The 18,563-nt window shown below is 43.6% G+C and overlaps 1 protein-coding gene across 1 annotated transcript in view; it reads left to right on the forward strand.

The window, feature by feature from the left end:
- The window catches only part of LOC124000526 (synaptic vesicle membrane protein VAT-1 homolog), a 37,248-nt gene that overhangs the window by 7,241 nt on the left and 11,444 nt on the right, over positions 1-18,563 (forward strand). Inside the window, exon 2 of the mRNA XM_046306943.1 lies at positions 1,425-1,632. Within this exon, the coding sequence (XP_046162899.1) occupies positions 1,425-1,632 (208 nt within the window). The remainder of the gene's footprint in view (positions 1-1,424; positions 1,633-18,563) is intronic.

The following is an 18,563-nucleotide window of genomic DNA, read 5'->3' on the forward strand; positions in this document are numbered from 1 at the left end:
TGCGAGGCTCCAACGCCTCCACCGATTGATCCTACCTGCCTTACTGGAGCTCCAATTAACAGACTGGGGGCAATGAGTTTCACCACAGACACAGGGAGACGGAGAGAAGGACAGGCAGAGGGAAAGAAAAAGAGAGCGAAAGATGAAGACTGATAGAAAAGGAGTGAAAGAGAGAAAGAGGAAGGACTCAAAACGCATCAGCTTGAGACGGGGATATAAAGAGAGGGAGAGTGAATGAGAGGGAAGAGGGAGATCTCTCTAATTGGAGTGGATAGACAGACAGCGAGGCGCATCGCTCCCTCCAGACCATTAGAGAGGCCCGGGCGGGCGGGAGGAGTGGGTTTGTTCCCAGGAGGAGAGAGCTTGTCTTGTGCTCAACCATGGAGAAGAATCTGGCAGGGCCGCTGATGAGTGGAGAGTGGCCAGGGTAGAAGATGGGACCCATTGTCCTGTCTCACTGATGAGGAAGAGGGGAAACGGGCAACTCCTCGCACAGGGCCCATGGAGGGAGGTGGAGAGAAGGAGATAGAGAAAGGGTGAAGGGAGGAGGGAGGGAGATTAAAAAAGAGGGGGTAAAGGAGATACTGTACAAGACAGAGACAGAGAGAGACAATCAGAAGAGATACTGAAGGAGTAAAAGGGAGAGACAGCGCGGAAAAGTGACAGGTTGAGGGAAAGGGAGAGTAGAACGAGGGAAGGAAGGAGTCAGATGGATGTAGAGGTGGGGTGGAGAAGGGAGGAGGAAGAAAACAGGAAGAATGTTAGAATGCAGTGGTGGGCTCTGTTTCCTGTGTCCCTGGTGTTTCCCTCCCTGATTGGCCAGTCCCTCGGCAGGGGGGATGTTTACAATGGGGCTCTTCCTCCTGGACAGACAGGAGAGGGTCGGAGATTCCTGCTGCTCTGATAAGCCCGAATGGGGACACGGCGCCCAAAATGACAAGCAAGTGAGAGGAGGGGGGTTGGGGTGATGAGGAGGGAGGTGATAATTGTCAGAGAGAGAGGAGTAGCAGTGGGGGCTAATGCCACATCATGTTATGATGTTGACTGTTGTCACAGGGTGTGGTCCTATATAACAAACAACTAATGACAAAATAACTAACCTGACCTCCACAGTATTTGCATTGTGAACCTAAGATTTGTAAAATTCCCCCCAACACCAAACCACAAAACAGCTGATCCCTTGCTTTCCATAAACATAGCCACTTGTAACTTGTGAACTAAATGACATGTCTACAAAATCCCACTAACTTTACCCACATTCCCAGGTTTTCTCCAGATCCTGTTTGGATCCAGGATTTCCTGCCTATTCCCTCCTGATTCTGTGAATCTTCCAAACAGGATTCTTGGAAACCCTAGGAATTGTCAGAAATGTACGGGGATTTTGTAACCTTATAGTAAGCCATGACTCTTTCCCGTCCATGCAGGTGGGTGACAAGGTGCTGGTGCTGAACCGCTGTGGGCTGTGGCAGGAGGTGGCCGTGGTGCCCGCTACCCACACGTTCCTCATCCCAGAGGGAATGACTTTTGAGGAAGCAGCCGCCCTCCCCGTCAACTACATCACCGCCTACATGATGCTGTTTGACTTTGGCAACCTGAGGCCCAACCAGAGCATCCTCATTCACTCTGCTGCAGGTAGGAACCAATCACCATAGACACCTGGGTAGGTAGGAACCAATCACCATAAACACTGTGTAAGTAAGAACCAATCGCCATCACTGGTATAGGGACAAAACATAGAACAAGACACAAGACAAATCATGAGTGACCCATAGAATTAGAGTAAGTACTATTGTAATTGTAATCCAATGACACACTTGTTTCTTATTATAAACTGGGCCTTTGAGCCCTGAATTCTGACTGGCTGAAAGGCATGGTATATCAGACCGTATACCACAGATATGAAAAGATTTTTAGTTTTACTGCTCTAATTACATTGGTAACTAGTTTATAAAAGCAATAAGACTCCTCGGGGGTTTGTGATATATGGCCAATATACCACGGTTAAGGGCTGTGTCCAGGAACTCCGTGTTGTGTCGCAACGCGGAATGCCTGGACATGGCCCTTAGCCGTGGTATATTGGCCATATACCACACCTCCTCTGGCCTTATTGCATATGTATACACCTGCAGGCCAGCAGGGGGGTCTCTGTCATTCATAGGAACAATATGAATACATATATGAATACAATATGAATACATTCCTTGGGAAAACACAGTGATAAGTCTTGAATGGTGTATAGTGCTAAACCCATAGTCCAGTCCGGGTCAAGAATGTTGTGTACTATGAACCCAAGGAAATGCATCAATCTGTATTGTTCCATAGCTCCTGTCTATGATTGTGTATTATAACTATGTGAATTACGAGGAGTGATATTGTAGATACTATGTAAGAGTATTGCAAATACCACTTAAGATCCAACCCTGTGTGTGTCAGTACTGAGTAGAGCAGAGAAGTGGTGAGAGTTGGGGTTGGAGGAGCACCTGTCACCTGGCTTTGGGGGTCAGAGTGCACTGTATGGGTGGAGGAATGGGGGAGTGAGGGGGCGTAAGCACCTGGGTATGGGTGTTGTGTTTTTGAGCGTAAGAGAGTGAGTGTCTCCGTTGCGTGTCAAGGACAAGGCCAGCTGGTCAAAATGGAAGACAGTTATCTTTTATTCTTCCTGTGCATACAGTACATGCATGTGTGCAGCGTGCATCTGTTATGTGTCAACACATTAAAATCACGTCATCATTTCCTCAATCAAAGTTTGTACCGACAGATGTAGCCTATTGAATGTCATTGTAGAATAGGCCTATGTATAAAATGCATCCTCCAATTGCAACTTCTGCCTACTGGTATGCCCACACAATGTTCTATTTGTAATACCCTCAAACACCAAGATGGGCATACCTAATTTCAGAATAGGCCATCATCACTGTCAATCGTGAATGATAATTCTTCATGTTTTACCTGTGAAATGTCCAAACTGCATCTGCATCTGTGTCGGTAAAATGCAAATGAATCATTATGTGATCTTGCGAGACATTGATTCAGCTTTTATCCAAGCATCATTGTGAGAAGTGCTAATATCTTATTTGTAAAAATAAAAAGTGATGACCAGGACTATTAGGCGTAGGTAACATATCTTGATGAGTGTTATTAAGTGATTGGACAGCCCTTCTGGGTGCTAAAAGGACAGCGCCAGAATCGCGTAATGATGTTAAAGAAGTTGAACCAACTTGTGTTGCTGAAGGACAGTTCTGTCATTCGGCCAGTTCAGGTACAGACAACTATCATTTGCAGTATAACCTAATAAGCCTATGACTAAGTGGGATAGCTATTTGTAGGCAAAAGCCTAATCTAAATATAAATACATATAGCACTGTTTGTGAGGAGAGCTTTTGTCGCGAGTAGGCATTTCATGATATTGTGTAGTTAACACTACGCTGTATCATAAATCAACATTGATTTGATTAGCTTGAACACATGGTTACAATATACTAGAGGTCGACCGATTAATCGGAATGGCCAATTAATTGGGGCCGATTTCAAGTTTTCATAACAATCGGAAATCAGTATATTTGGACACCGATTTGGCCAATTTTTTTTTTTTTTTTACACCTTTATTTAACTAGGCAAGTCAGTTAAGAACAAATTCTTATTTTCAATTATGGCCTAGGAACGGGGGGGTTAACTGCCTCAATCAGGGGCAGAACGACAGACTTTCACCTTGTCAGCTCGGGGGATCCAATCTTGCAACCTTACAGTTAACTAGTCCAACGAAATAATGACCTGCCTCTCTCTCGTTGCACTCCACGAGGAGACTGCCTGTTACGCGAATGCAGTAAGACAAGGTAAGTTGCTAGCTAGCATTAAACTTATCTTATAAAAAACAATCAATCAATCATAATCACTAGTTATCTACACATGGTTGATGATATTACTAGTTTATCTAGCGTGTCCTGCTTTGCATATAATCTGACTTGAGCATACAAGCATACAAGTATCTGACTGAGCGGTGGTAGGCAGCAGCAGGCTCGTAAGCATTCATTCAAAGAGCACTTTTGTGCGTTTTGCCAGCAGCTCTTCGTTGTGCTTCAAGCATTGCACTGTTTATGACTTCAAGCCTATCAACTCCCGAGATAAGGCTGTGTAACTGATGTGAAATGGCTAGCTAGTTAGCGGGGTGCGCGCTAATAGTGTTTAAAACGTCACTTGCTCTGAGACTTGGAGTGATTGTTCCCCTTGCTCTGCATGGGTAACGCTGCCTCGAGGGTGGCTGTTGCCGATGTGTTCCTGGTTCGAGCCCAGGGAGGAGCGAGGAGAGGGACGGAAGCTATACTGTTACACTGGCAATACTAAAGTGCCTATAAGAACATCCAATAGTCAAAGGTTAATGAAATACAGATGGTATAGAGGGAAATAGTCCTATAATTCCTATAATAACTACAACTTAAAACTTCTTACCTGGGAATATTGAAGACTCATGTTAAAGGAACCACCAGCTTTCATATGTTCTCATTTTCTGAGCAAGGAACTTAAACGTTAGCTTTCTTACATGGCACATATTGCACTTTTACTTTCTTCTCCAACACTTAGTTTTTGCATTATTTAAACCAAATTGAAAATGTTTCATTATTTATTTAAATTTATTTTATTGATGTATTATATTAAGTTAAAATAAGTGTTCATTCAGTATTGTTGTAATTATTATAAATAAAATTAATCGGCCAATTAATCGGTATCGGGTTTTTTGGTCCTCCAATAATCGGTATCGGTATAGGCATTGAAAAATCCTAATCGGTCGACCTCTACAATATACCATATTACAGAATAAAAGAAAACAGAGAGGTGAACCATTCATAGAATTTATTACTACGTAGAAATGCAGGAAATTCAATTTAAAATAGCCATAAAAATCAAGCTTTTGGTGTTGTGTATTCATGCATCTCAATAAACTATGACCTAAATGCATTATTATCTCCAACTTGGCCCAATTCACATTTATAATTGCCCACCCTGACATACCAAGCTAGAGCTGCGTCGGTCTCAACCAAAAGCCAATATAGTCTAAATATCTCAAGCAGGGCTACAACAACTTCCAGAGTGGGTCAGGCTCCTTGGGCTTTGCGGTGGCAACTCTGGTTTGGGTGTCCTGGGCAGAACGGTGTCACCGTAACCAAGTGGTCACATCATCTTGGGTTCCACTGCGCAAGAGGAGGTCCGTGGAGTTTTATGAACATCATTGCAGACATACAGTAAATTTGGATCCTACATCTCGGTGTAACCCCCTGTCACATTACGCTGAGCTGCCGGGATTGAGTTATATCTACTGTATGTTCATCGTTCTGATTGGCCAAAGTGGTATACATACAGTTGAAGTCAGAAGTTTACATACACTTGGGTTGGAGTCATTAAAACTCATTTTTCAACCACTCCACACATTTCTTGTTAACAAAGTATAGTTTTGGCAAGTCAGTTAGGACATCTACTTTGCATGACACAAGTAATTTTTCAAAAAATTGTTTACAGTCAGATTATTTCCCTTATAATTCACTGTATCACAATTCCAGTGGGTCAGAAGTTTACATACACTAAGTTGACTGTGCCTTTAAACAACTTGGAAAATTCCAGAAAACGATGTGATGGCTTTAGAAGCTTCTGATAGGCTAATTGACATCATTTCAGTCAATTGGATGTGAACCTGTGGATGTATTTCAAGGCCCACCTTCAAACTCAGTGCCTCTTTGCCTGACCATTGGAAAATATAAAAAAAATCAGCCAAGACCTCCACAAGACTGGTTCATCCTTGGGAGCAATTTGCAAATGACTGAAGGTACCACGTTCGTCTGTACGAACAATAGCATGCAAGTATAAAGACGCAGCCGTCATACCGCTCAGGAAGGAAACTCGTTCTGTCTCCTAGAGATGACCGTGCTTTGGTGCGAAAAGTGCAAATCAATCCCAGAACAACAGCAAAGGTTCAAAAGTATCTATATCCACAGTAAAACAAGTCCTATATCGACATAACCTGAAAGGCCGCTCAGCAAGGAAGAAGTCACTGCTCCAAAACCGCCATAAAAAAGCCAGACTACGGTTTGCAACTGCACATGGGGACAAAGATGGGAATTTTTGGAGAAATGTCCTCTGGTCTGATGAAACAAAAATAGAACTGTTTGGCCATAATGACCATTGTTATGTTTGGATGAAAAAGGGGGGGACTTGCAGGTCAAAGAACACCATCCCAACCGTGAAGCACTGGGGTGGCAGCATCATGTTGGGGGGGTGCTTTGCTGCAGGAGGGACTGGTGCACTTCACAAAATAGATGGCATCATGAGGCAGGAAAATTATGTGGATATATTGAAGCAACATCTGAAGACATCAGTTAAAGCTTGATCGCAAATGAGTCTTCCAAATGGACAATGACCCCAAGCATAATTCCAAGTTGTGGCAAAATTGCTTTAGGACAACAAAGTCAAGGTATTGGAGTGGCCATCACAAACCCTGACCTCAATCCTATATAACATTTGTGGGCAGAACTGAAAAAGCATGTGAGAACAAGGAGGCCTACAAACCTGACTCAGTTACACCAGCTGTCAGGAGGAATGGGCCATAATTCTTGTGGAAGGCTACCCGTAACGTTTGACCCAAGTTAAACAATTTAAAGCCAATGCTACCAAATACTAATTGAGTGTATGTAAACTTCTGACCCACTTGGAATGTGATGAAAGAGATAAAAACTTAAATCATTCTCTCTACTATTATTCTGACATTTCACATTCTTAAAATAAAGGGGTGATCCTAACTGAACTAAGACATGGAATTTTTACTATGATTAAATGTCAGGAATTGTACAAAAAAACTGAGTTTAAATGTATTTGGCTAAGGTGTATGCAAACCTCCAACTGTATTTACAGTATTTGGTTTGTCATTCTATCGCTTTGTGGAATTCTTGTGGTAATTTAATTTATTTAGAATATATTGAAATATGTTTCCAATAAAAAGTTTTACCAGCTCTGTGTATTCTCAAATCTCTGATTCAGAGGGGTTGGGTTAAATGCAGAAGACACATTTCGGTTGAATACATTCAGTTGTGCAACTGACTAGGTATCCCCTTTCCCTTTCCCGTGCTCCGGCAGCACTACAACCCTGTGTTTGGGACAGTATGTGGGTAGATATGGCTATGAGAAGCACAGATGATTTATCCTTCTGTGTATGTTAGGAACCACTTCACTCTACTCAGTGCAGGTGTGTGTGCCACTTGACATGGAACACAATCATTACGAGATGAAGTATGAGATTCATGTACTACTGTAATATCCACAAGTGTGTTTTAGAGCTAGCAGAGGCTAATCACTCAGTTAAAAGTCACCGTGGAATTCACAGGTGTTTGCTTTCATTCCTATTATTTAGATGATGTCATTCATTTACTTGGACCTTGGAGACTTGATGTAGAAGTGGAACTCAGTTCGCCTGGGGTTTTGTGCACTGTACGAGTGTATGGTTTCCATAGAAGGAGGGGGCGTACAACACTAAGTGTTCCCCTTGGTCTGGTAGAGTGTAGTGTAGTCCCGAATGGCACCCTATTCCATATAGTGCACTACCCTTTACCAGAACCTATATAGGGAATTGTATCCAGTTTCAGACAGTCTACGCAGGTCTGGACCTCTGGTTTCTCATGGCTCCCACCTGTCTGTAAGGACACATGGATTACAACAAAGGATTACTGAATCCATAATAGAAACATTTGCCTAACAGCCTCTTTGCCTGAAGAAGAATTCTTCTTACTCTTTCTGTATTTTTTGAAATCTCTCACCCACTCAGGGTCATTAAACAATCTATAGATGTATATTTTCTTCACTGTTTGAAGGCAATATAGTTGCAAATGCAGTTATTGTGTTTGTATCCGTAGAGGCAGCACGTACACTAGTTGCAGCAGCGGTGCTTTTTTCATATGCATTTCTTTTGAGTACACACATTTAGAACCCTATTCCCACTATGAGAGATGAAGGAGAGTCTGAGGAGCTGAGTGGGGAACGAGATCTACTTTTCAATTCATATTACATCTTTCCCTTACCTTTTGTTGTGGTTGGCTATGTGACATTCTTGGTCCGCCGCTCAAATTGACCGTAAATATCACAGTAGCCACTTGCTAGTAAGCAAAAAGTATTCAACAATCCGAGCAATTTTTCTAAAACATATTACAATATTGAATAATGCAACCAAAACATATCACTCTTGAATAATGCAACAATCCACAAGCATGTGCAGACAATGAAAGGGTTTATTTTGTTGTCTGTATGTAACACAAGGGATATGAACAGGGTCTCCCACGTCTTAGACCTTTAGACCAAAATTCCCTCTTTGACTGAGGGCACTCAGGGCAGACACTGGTTTGGAAGTTTGCAGGCTACCTCATCACGGGACCATGACCGACTCATGTCTGCTACGTTCACCCCCCTTTGACCTCCTCCCCTTTGAGAGACCGCCCCACGTTGGGCGCCATTGTAACACGAGGGATATAAACCTGGGGCCGTATCCACAAAGCATCTCAGAAAATATCCTAGGAATCCTGATAAAACTGGTTTTAAGCCAAAAATAGCTCCCAGCTCAGAGTGTTTTAGGATGATGTTAAGACACTGCTCACAAGCTTATCTCAGCTGGTAAATCACAACAGTTTGAGGAACCGCAAAGGAAAGATAGTAATGACACTCAATGACATTGTTGCAAATGATGGGGAATAACCACTGATTGTTAACTCTATAGCACACTTCAGACAGCCACGGTGAATGTGGCTGTAAATCAAATGTTAAAGGTAAAACGGTTGATATAATTTAACCTGACACGATCACTTCTCTTCATTTTCACCTTATATTTTAACCAATTCTAATGGTTGTTAAAAGCTGAATTTTTACAATATTACCGTTATATTAACGCACTTGTCACTCCCATTTAACAACTCTAAATCGCATTGGCACAGTCGGCCTCAAGTCACTTGCCGATAATGTTGCAAACAATGTTGCATACAAATAACATAACATTATTTATGTTATGAAATAACATAATGTAGGTAATTAAATAATCGAAGTAAAAACATGTATTTGTTTATTTATTAGCCTATTTGTTATAAGTGTTTAAGCATATGACGTGAAATAAGCCTCGTGAAATCATTGTCAACGACACAAGAGATGCTGTTGCATGAATATTTAGATTATTTATGGGTTGGTTATAAAGAATTATCAAAACATTATTTGAATAACTCAAACAATTACATGTGGCACAGGAACCACTGACTCGCTACATTTTTCTATTATCAAAACAGCTGCTGGTAACTCTTAATGGGTTAGGACAGCTCATGAGGTGTGCTAAATATCTGTCGACTAGGTGTGACTCTTATGTCTAAAGAGGCTTAATGCATTAGCTTTTATTTTTACTCATAAGAATAGGACTAAAATGTCTCTTTTCTCAGCACTTACAACCACGCGCTTCCCACAGGATCAACCAACGTCTTAGACCAAGCATGCAGTCCACACGTTCTTTTTTTTATCCCATCAGGCCTTGCGCTAGCTACTTTTCCTCAGGGGAATCCCCGTCGAAACAGGATGCAGTTTGATTGCCATCTTAAGTGGATGTCTAATTCACTAACATTGCCCCTACTAGGCCCTCGATTTAGCTTGAGTGAGCAAGTGGAGAACTTTGATCACTTGTGGGATTGATATGACCCACAGTTCGATGCAAACTGTATTCATGTGTCAAATTTAATCAACGTGGCTGCATTTTCGGCATGTGAGACAAAATTATGATGCTAGCTTGCAAAAAAATCTATAGATGCCATTGATTTAAGCATTGGCAAATGGGAATGATGTTCAAATTGGCTTAGTCTCGTAGTGAGGAGCCTATAAAATGTAGCTAGCTTCATAAACATATTTTGGGGAATTCAGAATGTATTGGAATAAATGACCAAACTATAAAACCAGCTATGGGTAACTGTAGCTCGCTACCTGACCGGATAGATAGTTAGCTAGCTAGCTATGTTAGCTTGCTAGGTACATTAATAGCTTTAGGTTGGTTGTTTTAAAACTCAACTTCAAGATTTCCACCAAGGACGTTGCGTCTCCGATCATCACTCTCCCTCACTTGGGCAAGGGACATTTAAGGTACATTCGGATGTGATGATGTAAAACGTAATTCAAGGGCTGAGGGTTTACAGTAGGGCCAGGGGCTGTCTATTTTGCGTTTGTACTGCTGAGGGAAGACACTGGTTTGAAGTTTGCAGACGGGGCTACTTCATCACGTGACCATGACCGACTCATGTCCGCGACATGTACACACTAAAGTGCTAACACAACACAGCTAACTCAAGTAACATTAGCATATCACTAATGAATGTTTACCCCTCCCATACGAATATAACAGACAGTAACGTTATCATACAGTGTTATTCATATTATAATATAGGCTACACAGCTAGCTAGGCAACATTAGCTAGCAAGCTACTATATGCTGACGATTAGCTGAACCATTGCTAGATAGTGTAAACCTTAGAGCTCCTAACTACCATATTAAAGTTACCTTAGAACAAACCAGGCTTCATTTGATCAATATCATGGAAGTCATTATATGAGGTAAAAGCAAATTGCGACTGAAAACGTTGATGATTTCCTAGGGAATAGCTTCTTGCCTGGACCTCAGTGCAGTCAAGCAACAACAACAAAAATACACTGAGATATAAAGCTACGGCGACAATTTCAGAATGTAACAGGCTGCTACTACAATTTCAGGTACAAATTCAATAAAACAAGTAAATAAAATAAGGAAAATGTCTGTACACTTCAGCTGTTTCAAAAACATTGGTATGCTATTAAAATGTTTACTGTACGAGTGTTGGCTTAACGAGACAATTCTGTTTACACTGCCCTTCTTAGAGGGGGCAACTGTCAGGCAAGTGTCGTGCTCTACCTCCGGTCGAGACGTGACAAGTTCGCAAGTTTGCAGCATATATGTAGCCGGGGGTATTTTTGCCAAACCTCTAGTAAGTGTGAAGACCTTCTTAGTCCACATCCACCCTTGTTTAGTCCCTAGCTAACACCTCTGATTGGTTGGGTCATGTGGCCTCCTCCCCCTCACATGGTGGTGGAGGGTGTTGGGCAATGATGTTGCTGCAGCCTAAGAGTCTGTCAGAGCACGTCTCTGATTTTAAACTCTAGATTAGTGTTAGATATCAAACATTGTGTGTGTGTGTGTGTGTGTGTGTGCGCGCACAACCACAACCACAGTAATGGCACGTGCGTGTTTTTATATTAGTGTGGTTGTGTGTCAGTGGTTGTCTGTCCTGCTCTTGCACCGGTGAGATTAGAAACACAACCAGCTATTTGAATCATATCTCTAACCTACAGTTTTACACGTATGTACAGAACTTCAGTGTGTCCGGATGCATGTCTTTAATAGTGAACACAGACCACTTTTTAATAAGATTCAGTGACTCCGTTTGTACAGCTATAGTATATTAAAACAGTGGGTGGTACTGCATGAGGACACAAGGAGCCATTTCTCATATCCAATCTCAGGGCATGTCCAGACAGATATGATTTAATTGTCTGTCATTTTTACTGGCAGTAAATCAATATATAGATCAACAGCCAGCTTCTTATCGTGTTGACCATAGAGTCATTGTTTGTTGAGCAATCTTCTGCTTCGGCTGTCATCAGTCTCTTCATCAATGTTACTCAGTTTCTTCCCTCTTATCGGCCTGTGGTGCCGTGGAGCCATGCTGGTGAATGAGAAACTACTAGAGCTCTGTCTATGGCTCTATGTGGCTCTATGGTGGTGCTGCCTGGTGTTTTCCATAGGCTGCTAACTTGTTGGCTCCCACTGTGAGGACCCAGACAGAGAGGTGTCTAGCTCATTGCCTGCAGCAGCAGCACCACCCCCCACCCACCTCATGACAAGGAAAGATACTGTATGTCTTCTCCAGCATAATTGCCACTGTCAATGTTTTAGCTCTCTGGAGATTATTAACATAGGCCTTCTCTGTCCTCGTAACCAAGAGAAGAGACCTCAGCTAAGGAGACCAAATTCAAAGGTAAACCTCAACCGTACCTCTGTCATAGAGTTTAGTACAGAGACTCAGAGAGAGAGAGAGATAGAGAGACAGCTCTGTAGAGATCGAGAGAGATAAAGAGGTTCCCCTGGTGTGTCAGTGTCATGGCTGTGTGTGAACCCGGGAATCGTTGACTGACCCCAGCTGCCTCTCTCTCTCGTGGGCCTGTGGGCCGGCCGTTCCCGTCCCCTCTCCCCAAACAATGGCATGTTGTTCTCCTACCATCCCGCCCTCTCTGTCCGCTGGACTCGCACATCTGCATCCTCCCATCCTCCTCCCCCCTCCGCATGACCCCGACCGGGGAGGTTCCTCATGACCATGGCGTATCAGTGCTCGATACCTCGTCATTGGGGAGAGTGCATACATTCCCCTCTTTGTTTTCTCCAGAGGGACAGGGCAAGGGAAGGAGTGCAGTGACATTTGGATATGTTTGGGGGGGGGGGGGTCCACTGTGCCCGGCCAAGAGCCTTTTCCTGCGACCTCTCCCTGAACTGGACCCTGTGTTTATGGATTAGGTCTGGCCAGCAGCCCTGCATGCCACCACGCCCAATAATACACACACACACTAACACACACGTGCGTGCACACACATACATACACACTTGACTGGGTCTGGGCCAGAGTGGTCTGACTAACACTACCCTGTATCAACAGAGAGAGGAGAGGAGAGGAGAGGAGGGAAAGAAAGAGAGAGAGAGAGAGAGAAAGAAAGAAAGAAAGACAGACAGACAGACAGACAGACAGACAGACAAAGAAAAATAAAGGAAATTGAGTGAAGATGATAATGGAAGAGAAGAGATAGAGGTGACAGAGTATAGAGAAAGTACAGAGATGTTGATGTTACCTGCTCACTCTACACTCTTAGAAACAGGGTCCCAGAAGGGTAATTCAGCTTTCCCCACAGGAGAACCCTTTTTGGGTCCAGGTAGAACCCTCTGTTGCAAGGTTCCTACATGGAATCCAAAGGGGTTCTACCTGGAACCAAAAAGGGTTCTTCAAAGAGTTCTCCTATGTGGACAACCGAAACATTTTAGGTTCTAGAAAGCACCTTTTTTTCTAAGAATGTAAGATATCACTCAATATGAGAGACAGACAGAATATCACTTTGTTAGTTTATCCTACAATTTCAGACAAATCACGTCTCTATTTCAGCATATCCTTTAGCAGTCTACAATGACTCTCCACTGTCTGACTACCCCGTGCTGTAGGTCTTACCCTAGTTCAGTGAATGCTAATAAGGGCTGTGTTGGAGAGGAGAGTCCTGGTTGTGTTTGTTCTCTGGGCCTAGCTGGCTGGCTGGCTGGCATCATACCCAGACGCAGATCAGCTGCACTGATAGCACAGGAAAACCAGGGCATGCAGCCTCCGCTCCGCTCCAACCTCCAACCCACCCTCCAATCAGAATACGCTCTCACTCACAACCCTTGCCTTATGACCCCATTCAGCTTAAGCCCCCCACCCACCCACAGAAGGTCACACACACACACACACACACACACACACACACACACACACACACACACACACACACACACACACACACAGGTGTGTCTGTCTGTACATTTGAGTTGGTATTTATTTTTCTACAATGTGTTTGTGTTAGGAAGAATGTGTTTGTTTGTGCATGGTTATCAGTGGGTTTCATGAGAACATGTCTGTTTGTGTGTACAATGAGTGTATGTGTGTGCTGGTGTCTCTGTGTGCGTTAGCATTGTGTCAATTCTCACTCAGGAAATCGTAGGTTCTGCCTTCTCACACAGGATGTGTTTTGAATTCACTCACCCAGTCACTAAAAATGTGCATCCTATACGTGGTACAGAGAGGAACCTGCCATACGAGAAAGCATACTAAAACACTCAGCGAGTTCACAGCTACACAGAGCAAGGGGAAAACACTGTGTTACGTAACACAGAGTCATCACAGCCGTTTCTATGCTCACACACAGTCATGTAAGCCTCGTGTCGGATTTGCACAATAACAGAGCAAGAAACGTTGCTCAATCATGTCCGACTTGTTGATCTTGTTCACCGTCCCGAAGAATTCTTGAGTTTATGGTTTTGTGCCATTCCTTGTCAGCCACAGGCACCACAGGCTAATGATAGGGTGTGGGAGAGGGTACGCTTGGAGAGTGGAGACACAGAGAATGACATGAGGGCAGACAGCATGGAACCCTGACGTGACATGAGTGGCCTCACATCTCTCCGGGATTAGCATGAGCGTGTGTGCTAGCTAGTGTTATCATTGCTAGCACCATAGGGCCCACACCTATAACCACAACCTAGCCTTTTTAGGTTAGAATTTACAGTAAGCACGGTCTGAGGTGAGTTAGCTTCTCCGTTTGAGTTATGCTAAGACGAGCTCTCTATGTTTGCGTTGCTCTTAAGCTTACCTCTTAGGCACCGTTCACGCAAATGTGGTCAGTGTGTGGATGACTGTGAGAAAGTGCCTGTGTGCACTGACTGTACTAAGTATGTACAGTAGTAGGAGGTTTGCGTATCCTCCTTCCCTTTGGGAAATCTCAACAGCATTTAGTGGCCCCACCCTCTCCTCACGTTGAACTCTGGGCGTGGACACACACATCATACTGGACTACATAGTAATGTGAACTCCACAGTGTTTAGGACAACATTCCTCTTCACTCTAGAAGATCATGTTATTGAGACCTAGAGTGGATTTGGTGACAAAGTGTGTGTGTGTGTGTGTGTGTGTGTGTGTGTGTGTGTGTGTGTGTGTGTGTGTGTGTGTGTGTGTGTGTGTGTGTGTGTGTGTGTGTGTGTGTGTGTGTGTGTGTGTGTGTGTGTGTGTGTGTGTGTGTGTGTGTAAAGAGTCCACTGTGTATGCTGTTCCTCCCTACACACCCTGGTCAGTTAACGGGAGACAGAGAGGGAAAACAACGCTTTTGACGGCCCTGTAATTTTCTCAGTGAAACCTATTCAATTGAATCCCAAGCAGAACGAATGGAATTAGGCGCGGGAATTTGCTTAAGTTGCCATCTTTGCACAGACAATGGTTTAGTGTTCAGGCAACGGGTTAGTGTTCAGGGGACGACCTCGCGTCACATTGCCAGGAGAATGAAGGCAATAAAAAAAGGAAAGACCAGGACTGGAAAGCGACAGATTGCCCTGGTCCACATGCACAGCAGATGAGAGAGAGATGAAAAGGGGGCACTGACGGGAGAGAGGGAGAAGGTGACAAGGAATTTGTGAAAATCTAGTGAGAAATACCAAGAGAGCAATGTGAACCAAAACAATGGGTTACCGATGGATTCACTGTTTAATCTGAGCACGTATTAGTGAAGATTAGCGGATATGAACAGACTTTTCATCCAGACTGTTCCTGTCTGCAGTCTCCCTCCTACCTCAGCTTATCTACCTCTCTGTGTGTGTCTGTGTGTTGGTGGGGGGGGCTCTTGGCAGTGCTGACCTGGGTCTTGTGATGGCGGATCAGTCACAAGACGGGCAAACAGGCCCTGGATCTGTGGTTCTCAGGGGGAATCCAGCCAGAAACAGGTGCCCCTTCCTCCCTTTCTAACACAGGTGGATGAGTGGGACAGAGTGACAGGCACCAACTCTAAATATCAAAACTCTGTCCTACCCCGACAGCTTAAACACTTCATATTGACCATACACATTACTAGCTTGCCATATCAAAGTAGATGGTAAGCAATTTCTCATCTCTCCAACCTTCACACCAACGTACACACCCGTCTACTCCCTGCTGGCTCTAGGTAAGTCGTTATGTGGTGATCGGGTGGGTGTTACTGACTGATCTGTCATATAATACCCCTGGATGAGCTTCTGATTGCCACCAAATGCCTCCTGTTTTGCCTGGAGGAAAAACAGCCAATGAAACAAAATGGCTCCTTTGCTCAGTCGTCGTCGCCAATTTGGCCTGGGTTTCCCTGGCAACACAAACTTGGTTTCACTCTGAGGACAGAACGACAGGGAGAGATAGTTCTAGCTGTTAGGAGGCAGGCTGACTCACTGACATCCAACAGCAACACCGTCGCTCTTGTTATTTCATCAAGTTCTTGATTGCGTTTCAAATCAAATTTGTATTTGTCACATACACATGGTTAGCAGATGTTAATGCGAGCGTGGCGAAATGCTCCTCTTCCCTACACAGCGCACTACTTTTGACCAAAGCCATATTAGCCCTGATCAAAACTAGTGCACTACTTAGGGAATACAGTGTCATTTAGGAAGCAGACCTTCTCTCTTTCTCCTTGCCAGGCTTGAATACAGTGAGAAATGTCTATTGAGTTCCCATTGGCTCAAGGTCTCTTCAGAGCAGAGCCAGGAGGGAATTGGTCTCGTTCTAGTTTTATTTTCTTTGTAAGTGTCAAAGTAGAGAGAGGAGGTCAGCCTGTACGACGTAGTAGCCAGCGACTGCAATAGATTAAAATATACCTTCTCCTTGGTTCCTTTTGTCTCTGTCTTCTCAAGCTCATGGTGTGTGAGTGAGTATGACCAAGACGGTGGACCACAACTCCCATCCCAACGTGTTGCTGATGATAACCACAGTCAACCACGGCAGTTTAAATATGCTTGAGACAGGCGTCTGTTTGAATGTAAAATGTCCATGTTGTGAACGCTCTGTTTGAATGTAAAATGTCCATGTTGTGAACGCTCTGTTTGAATGTAAAATGTCCATGTTGTGAACGCTCTGTTTGAATGTAAAATGTCCATGTTGTGAACGCTCTGTTTGAATGTAAAATGCCCATGTTGTGAACGCTCTGTTTGAATGTAAAATGCCCATGTTGTGAACGCTCTGTTTGAATGTAAAATGCCCATGTTGTGAACGCTCTGTTTGAATGTAAAATGCCCATGTTGTGAACGCTCTGTTTGAATGTAAAATGCCCATGTTGTGAACGCTCTGTTTTGAATGTAAAATGCCCATGTTGTGAACGCTCTGTTTGAATGTAAAATGCCCATGTTGTGAACGCTCTGTTTGAATGTAAAATGTCCATGTTGTGAACGCTCTGTTTGAATGTAAAATGTCCATGTTGTGAACGCTCTGTTTGAATGTAAAATGCCCATGTTGTGAACGCTCTGTTTGAATGTAAAATGTCCATGTTGTGAACGCTCTGTTTTGCGTTGCTCTATTGGCTCTGGCCTCAGATAAGACGCGGTCTGAACTTGGTCCGGCAAGAGTGACCTTTACGGGCCATGTTCAGTCCATCCAGTCAGCCTCCCTCTGTCCTCTCTGTTCTGTCCCACTACTTCACAGTAACCTACTGAGACCTGGCTTAAGACACACACAGGGACACACACACATATAGTATGTTCAGAAACAGCGAATCATACACACACCGATACTACATCAAACAGCCATGCTGATGTAAGTTACACCTACAGAAAGCAATGCTCTCACACAGCTGCCACTTTGTCTACAAAGGTCATCACAGACAATGCGTTGTTCATCGTTTCAAAGATTGATTCCCTATATGAGAAGGTTTTCTTTCAACTGGCACAGTTACGAAACAATGTTTTCTTGTTTCCTTGACCCCGTGTCACACATTGCTCCCATAGCCAAAACAAATACCTCAAATTACCCTAGATTCTTAGTCAGGTCATCTTGCATGAAGCTCAAGTCAACCAGTGTCATCTGACGTACAATGGCTACTTTCTCTTGTTGTGGATGTTTGTGTGTCTCTACGTCTAGTTGTGGATGTTTGTGTGTCTCTACGTCTAGTTGTGGATGTTTGTGTGCCTCTACGTCTAGTTGTGGATGTTTGTGTGCCTCTACGTCTAGTTGTGGATGTTTGTGTGTCTCTACGTCTAGTTGTGGATGTTTGTGTGCCTCTACGTCTAGTTGTGGATGTTTGTGTGTCTCTACGTCTAGTTGTGGATGTTTGTGTGTCTCTTCGTCTAGTTGTGGATGTTTGTGTGCCTCTACGTCTAGTTGTGGATGTTCCTTTTTGCCCAGGGCGGCGGGTAGGAGGTAATGTGATCTGTGTTTAATGCTCTCCTTGCTTACCCCTGAGCCACACACACACACACAGCCAGCCTCTTACTGACTGACCTGGCCTGTCACAGTAAACAAAACAAATCACATTTAATGGGATTTATGAGTGCCTCAAGACATATTTATATCAGCTAAGTTGAATTGAGTTGGGAGGTGTCTCCCTGAGTGAGTATCTCTCTTGAGGTAATGATTAGTGAAGCTCGGATAGAGTTTATTCGGTATTATACTTCCTCCCCTTAGCTACCCTGTTTAGAGAAACAACGAGGTAGAAAATGAAGGGACACATACACACGTCTGAGCTCCAGCTCATCTTAACCACCCGTCTTTGTCTCATTATCCTCTCTCTCTCTCTCTGCTTTACTGGCGTGAATGGGTGGTTGCCACGGTCGCAAATTGCGATGTTCACTGTAAATGAACAATATTTTGGAGCAACAATAATAATGTATCAACAAAAGCAATTCTACGTGGGGAATAACACACACAAAAAAAAGCATCAATTGAGAAATGTAATCTACT

The sequence above is a fragment of the Oncorhynchus gorbuscha genome, linkage group LG16 (genome assembly GCF_021184085.1).
Source record: "Oncorhynchus gorbuscha isolate QuinsamMale2020 ecotype Even-year linkage group LG16, OgorEven_v1.0, whole genome shotgun sequence".
NCBI lineage: Eukaryota > Metazoa > Chordata > Actinopteri > Salmoniformes > Salmonidae > Oncorhynchus > Oncorhynchus gorbuscha.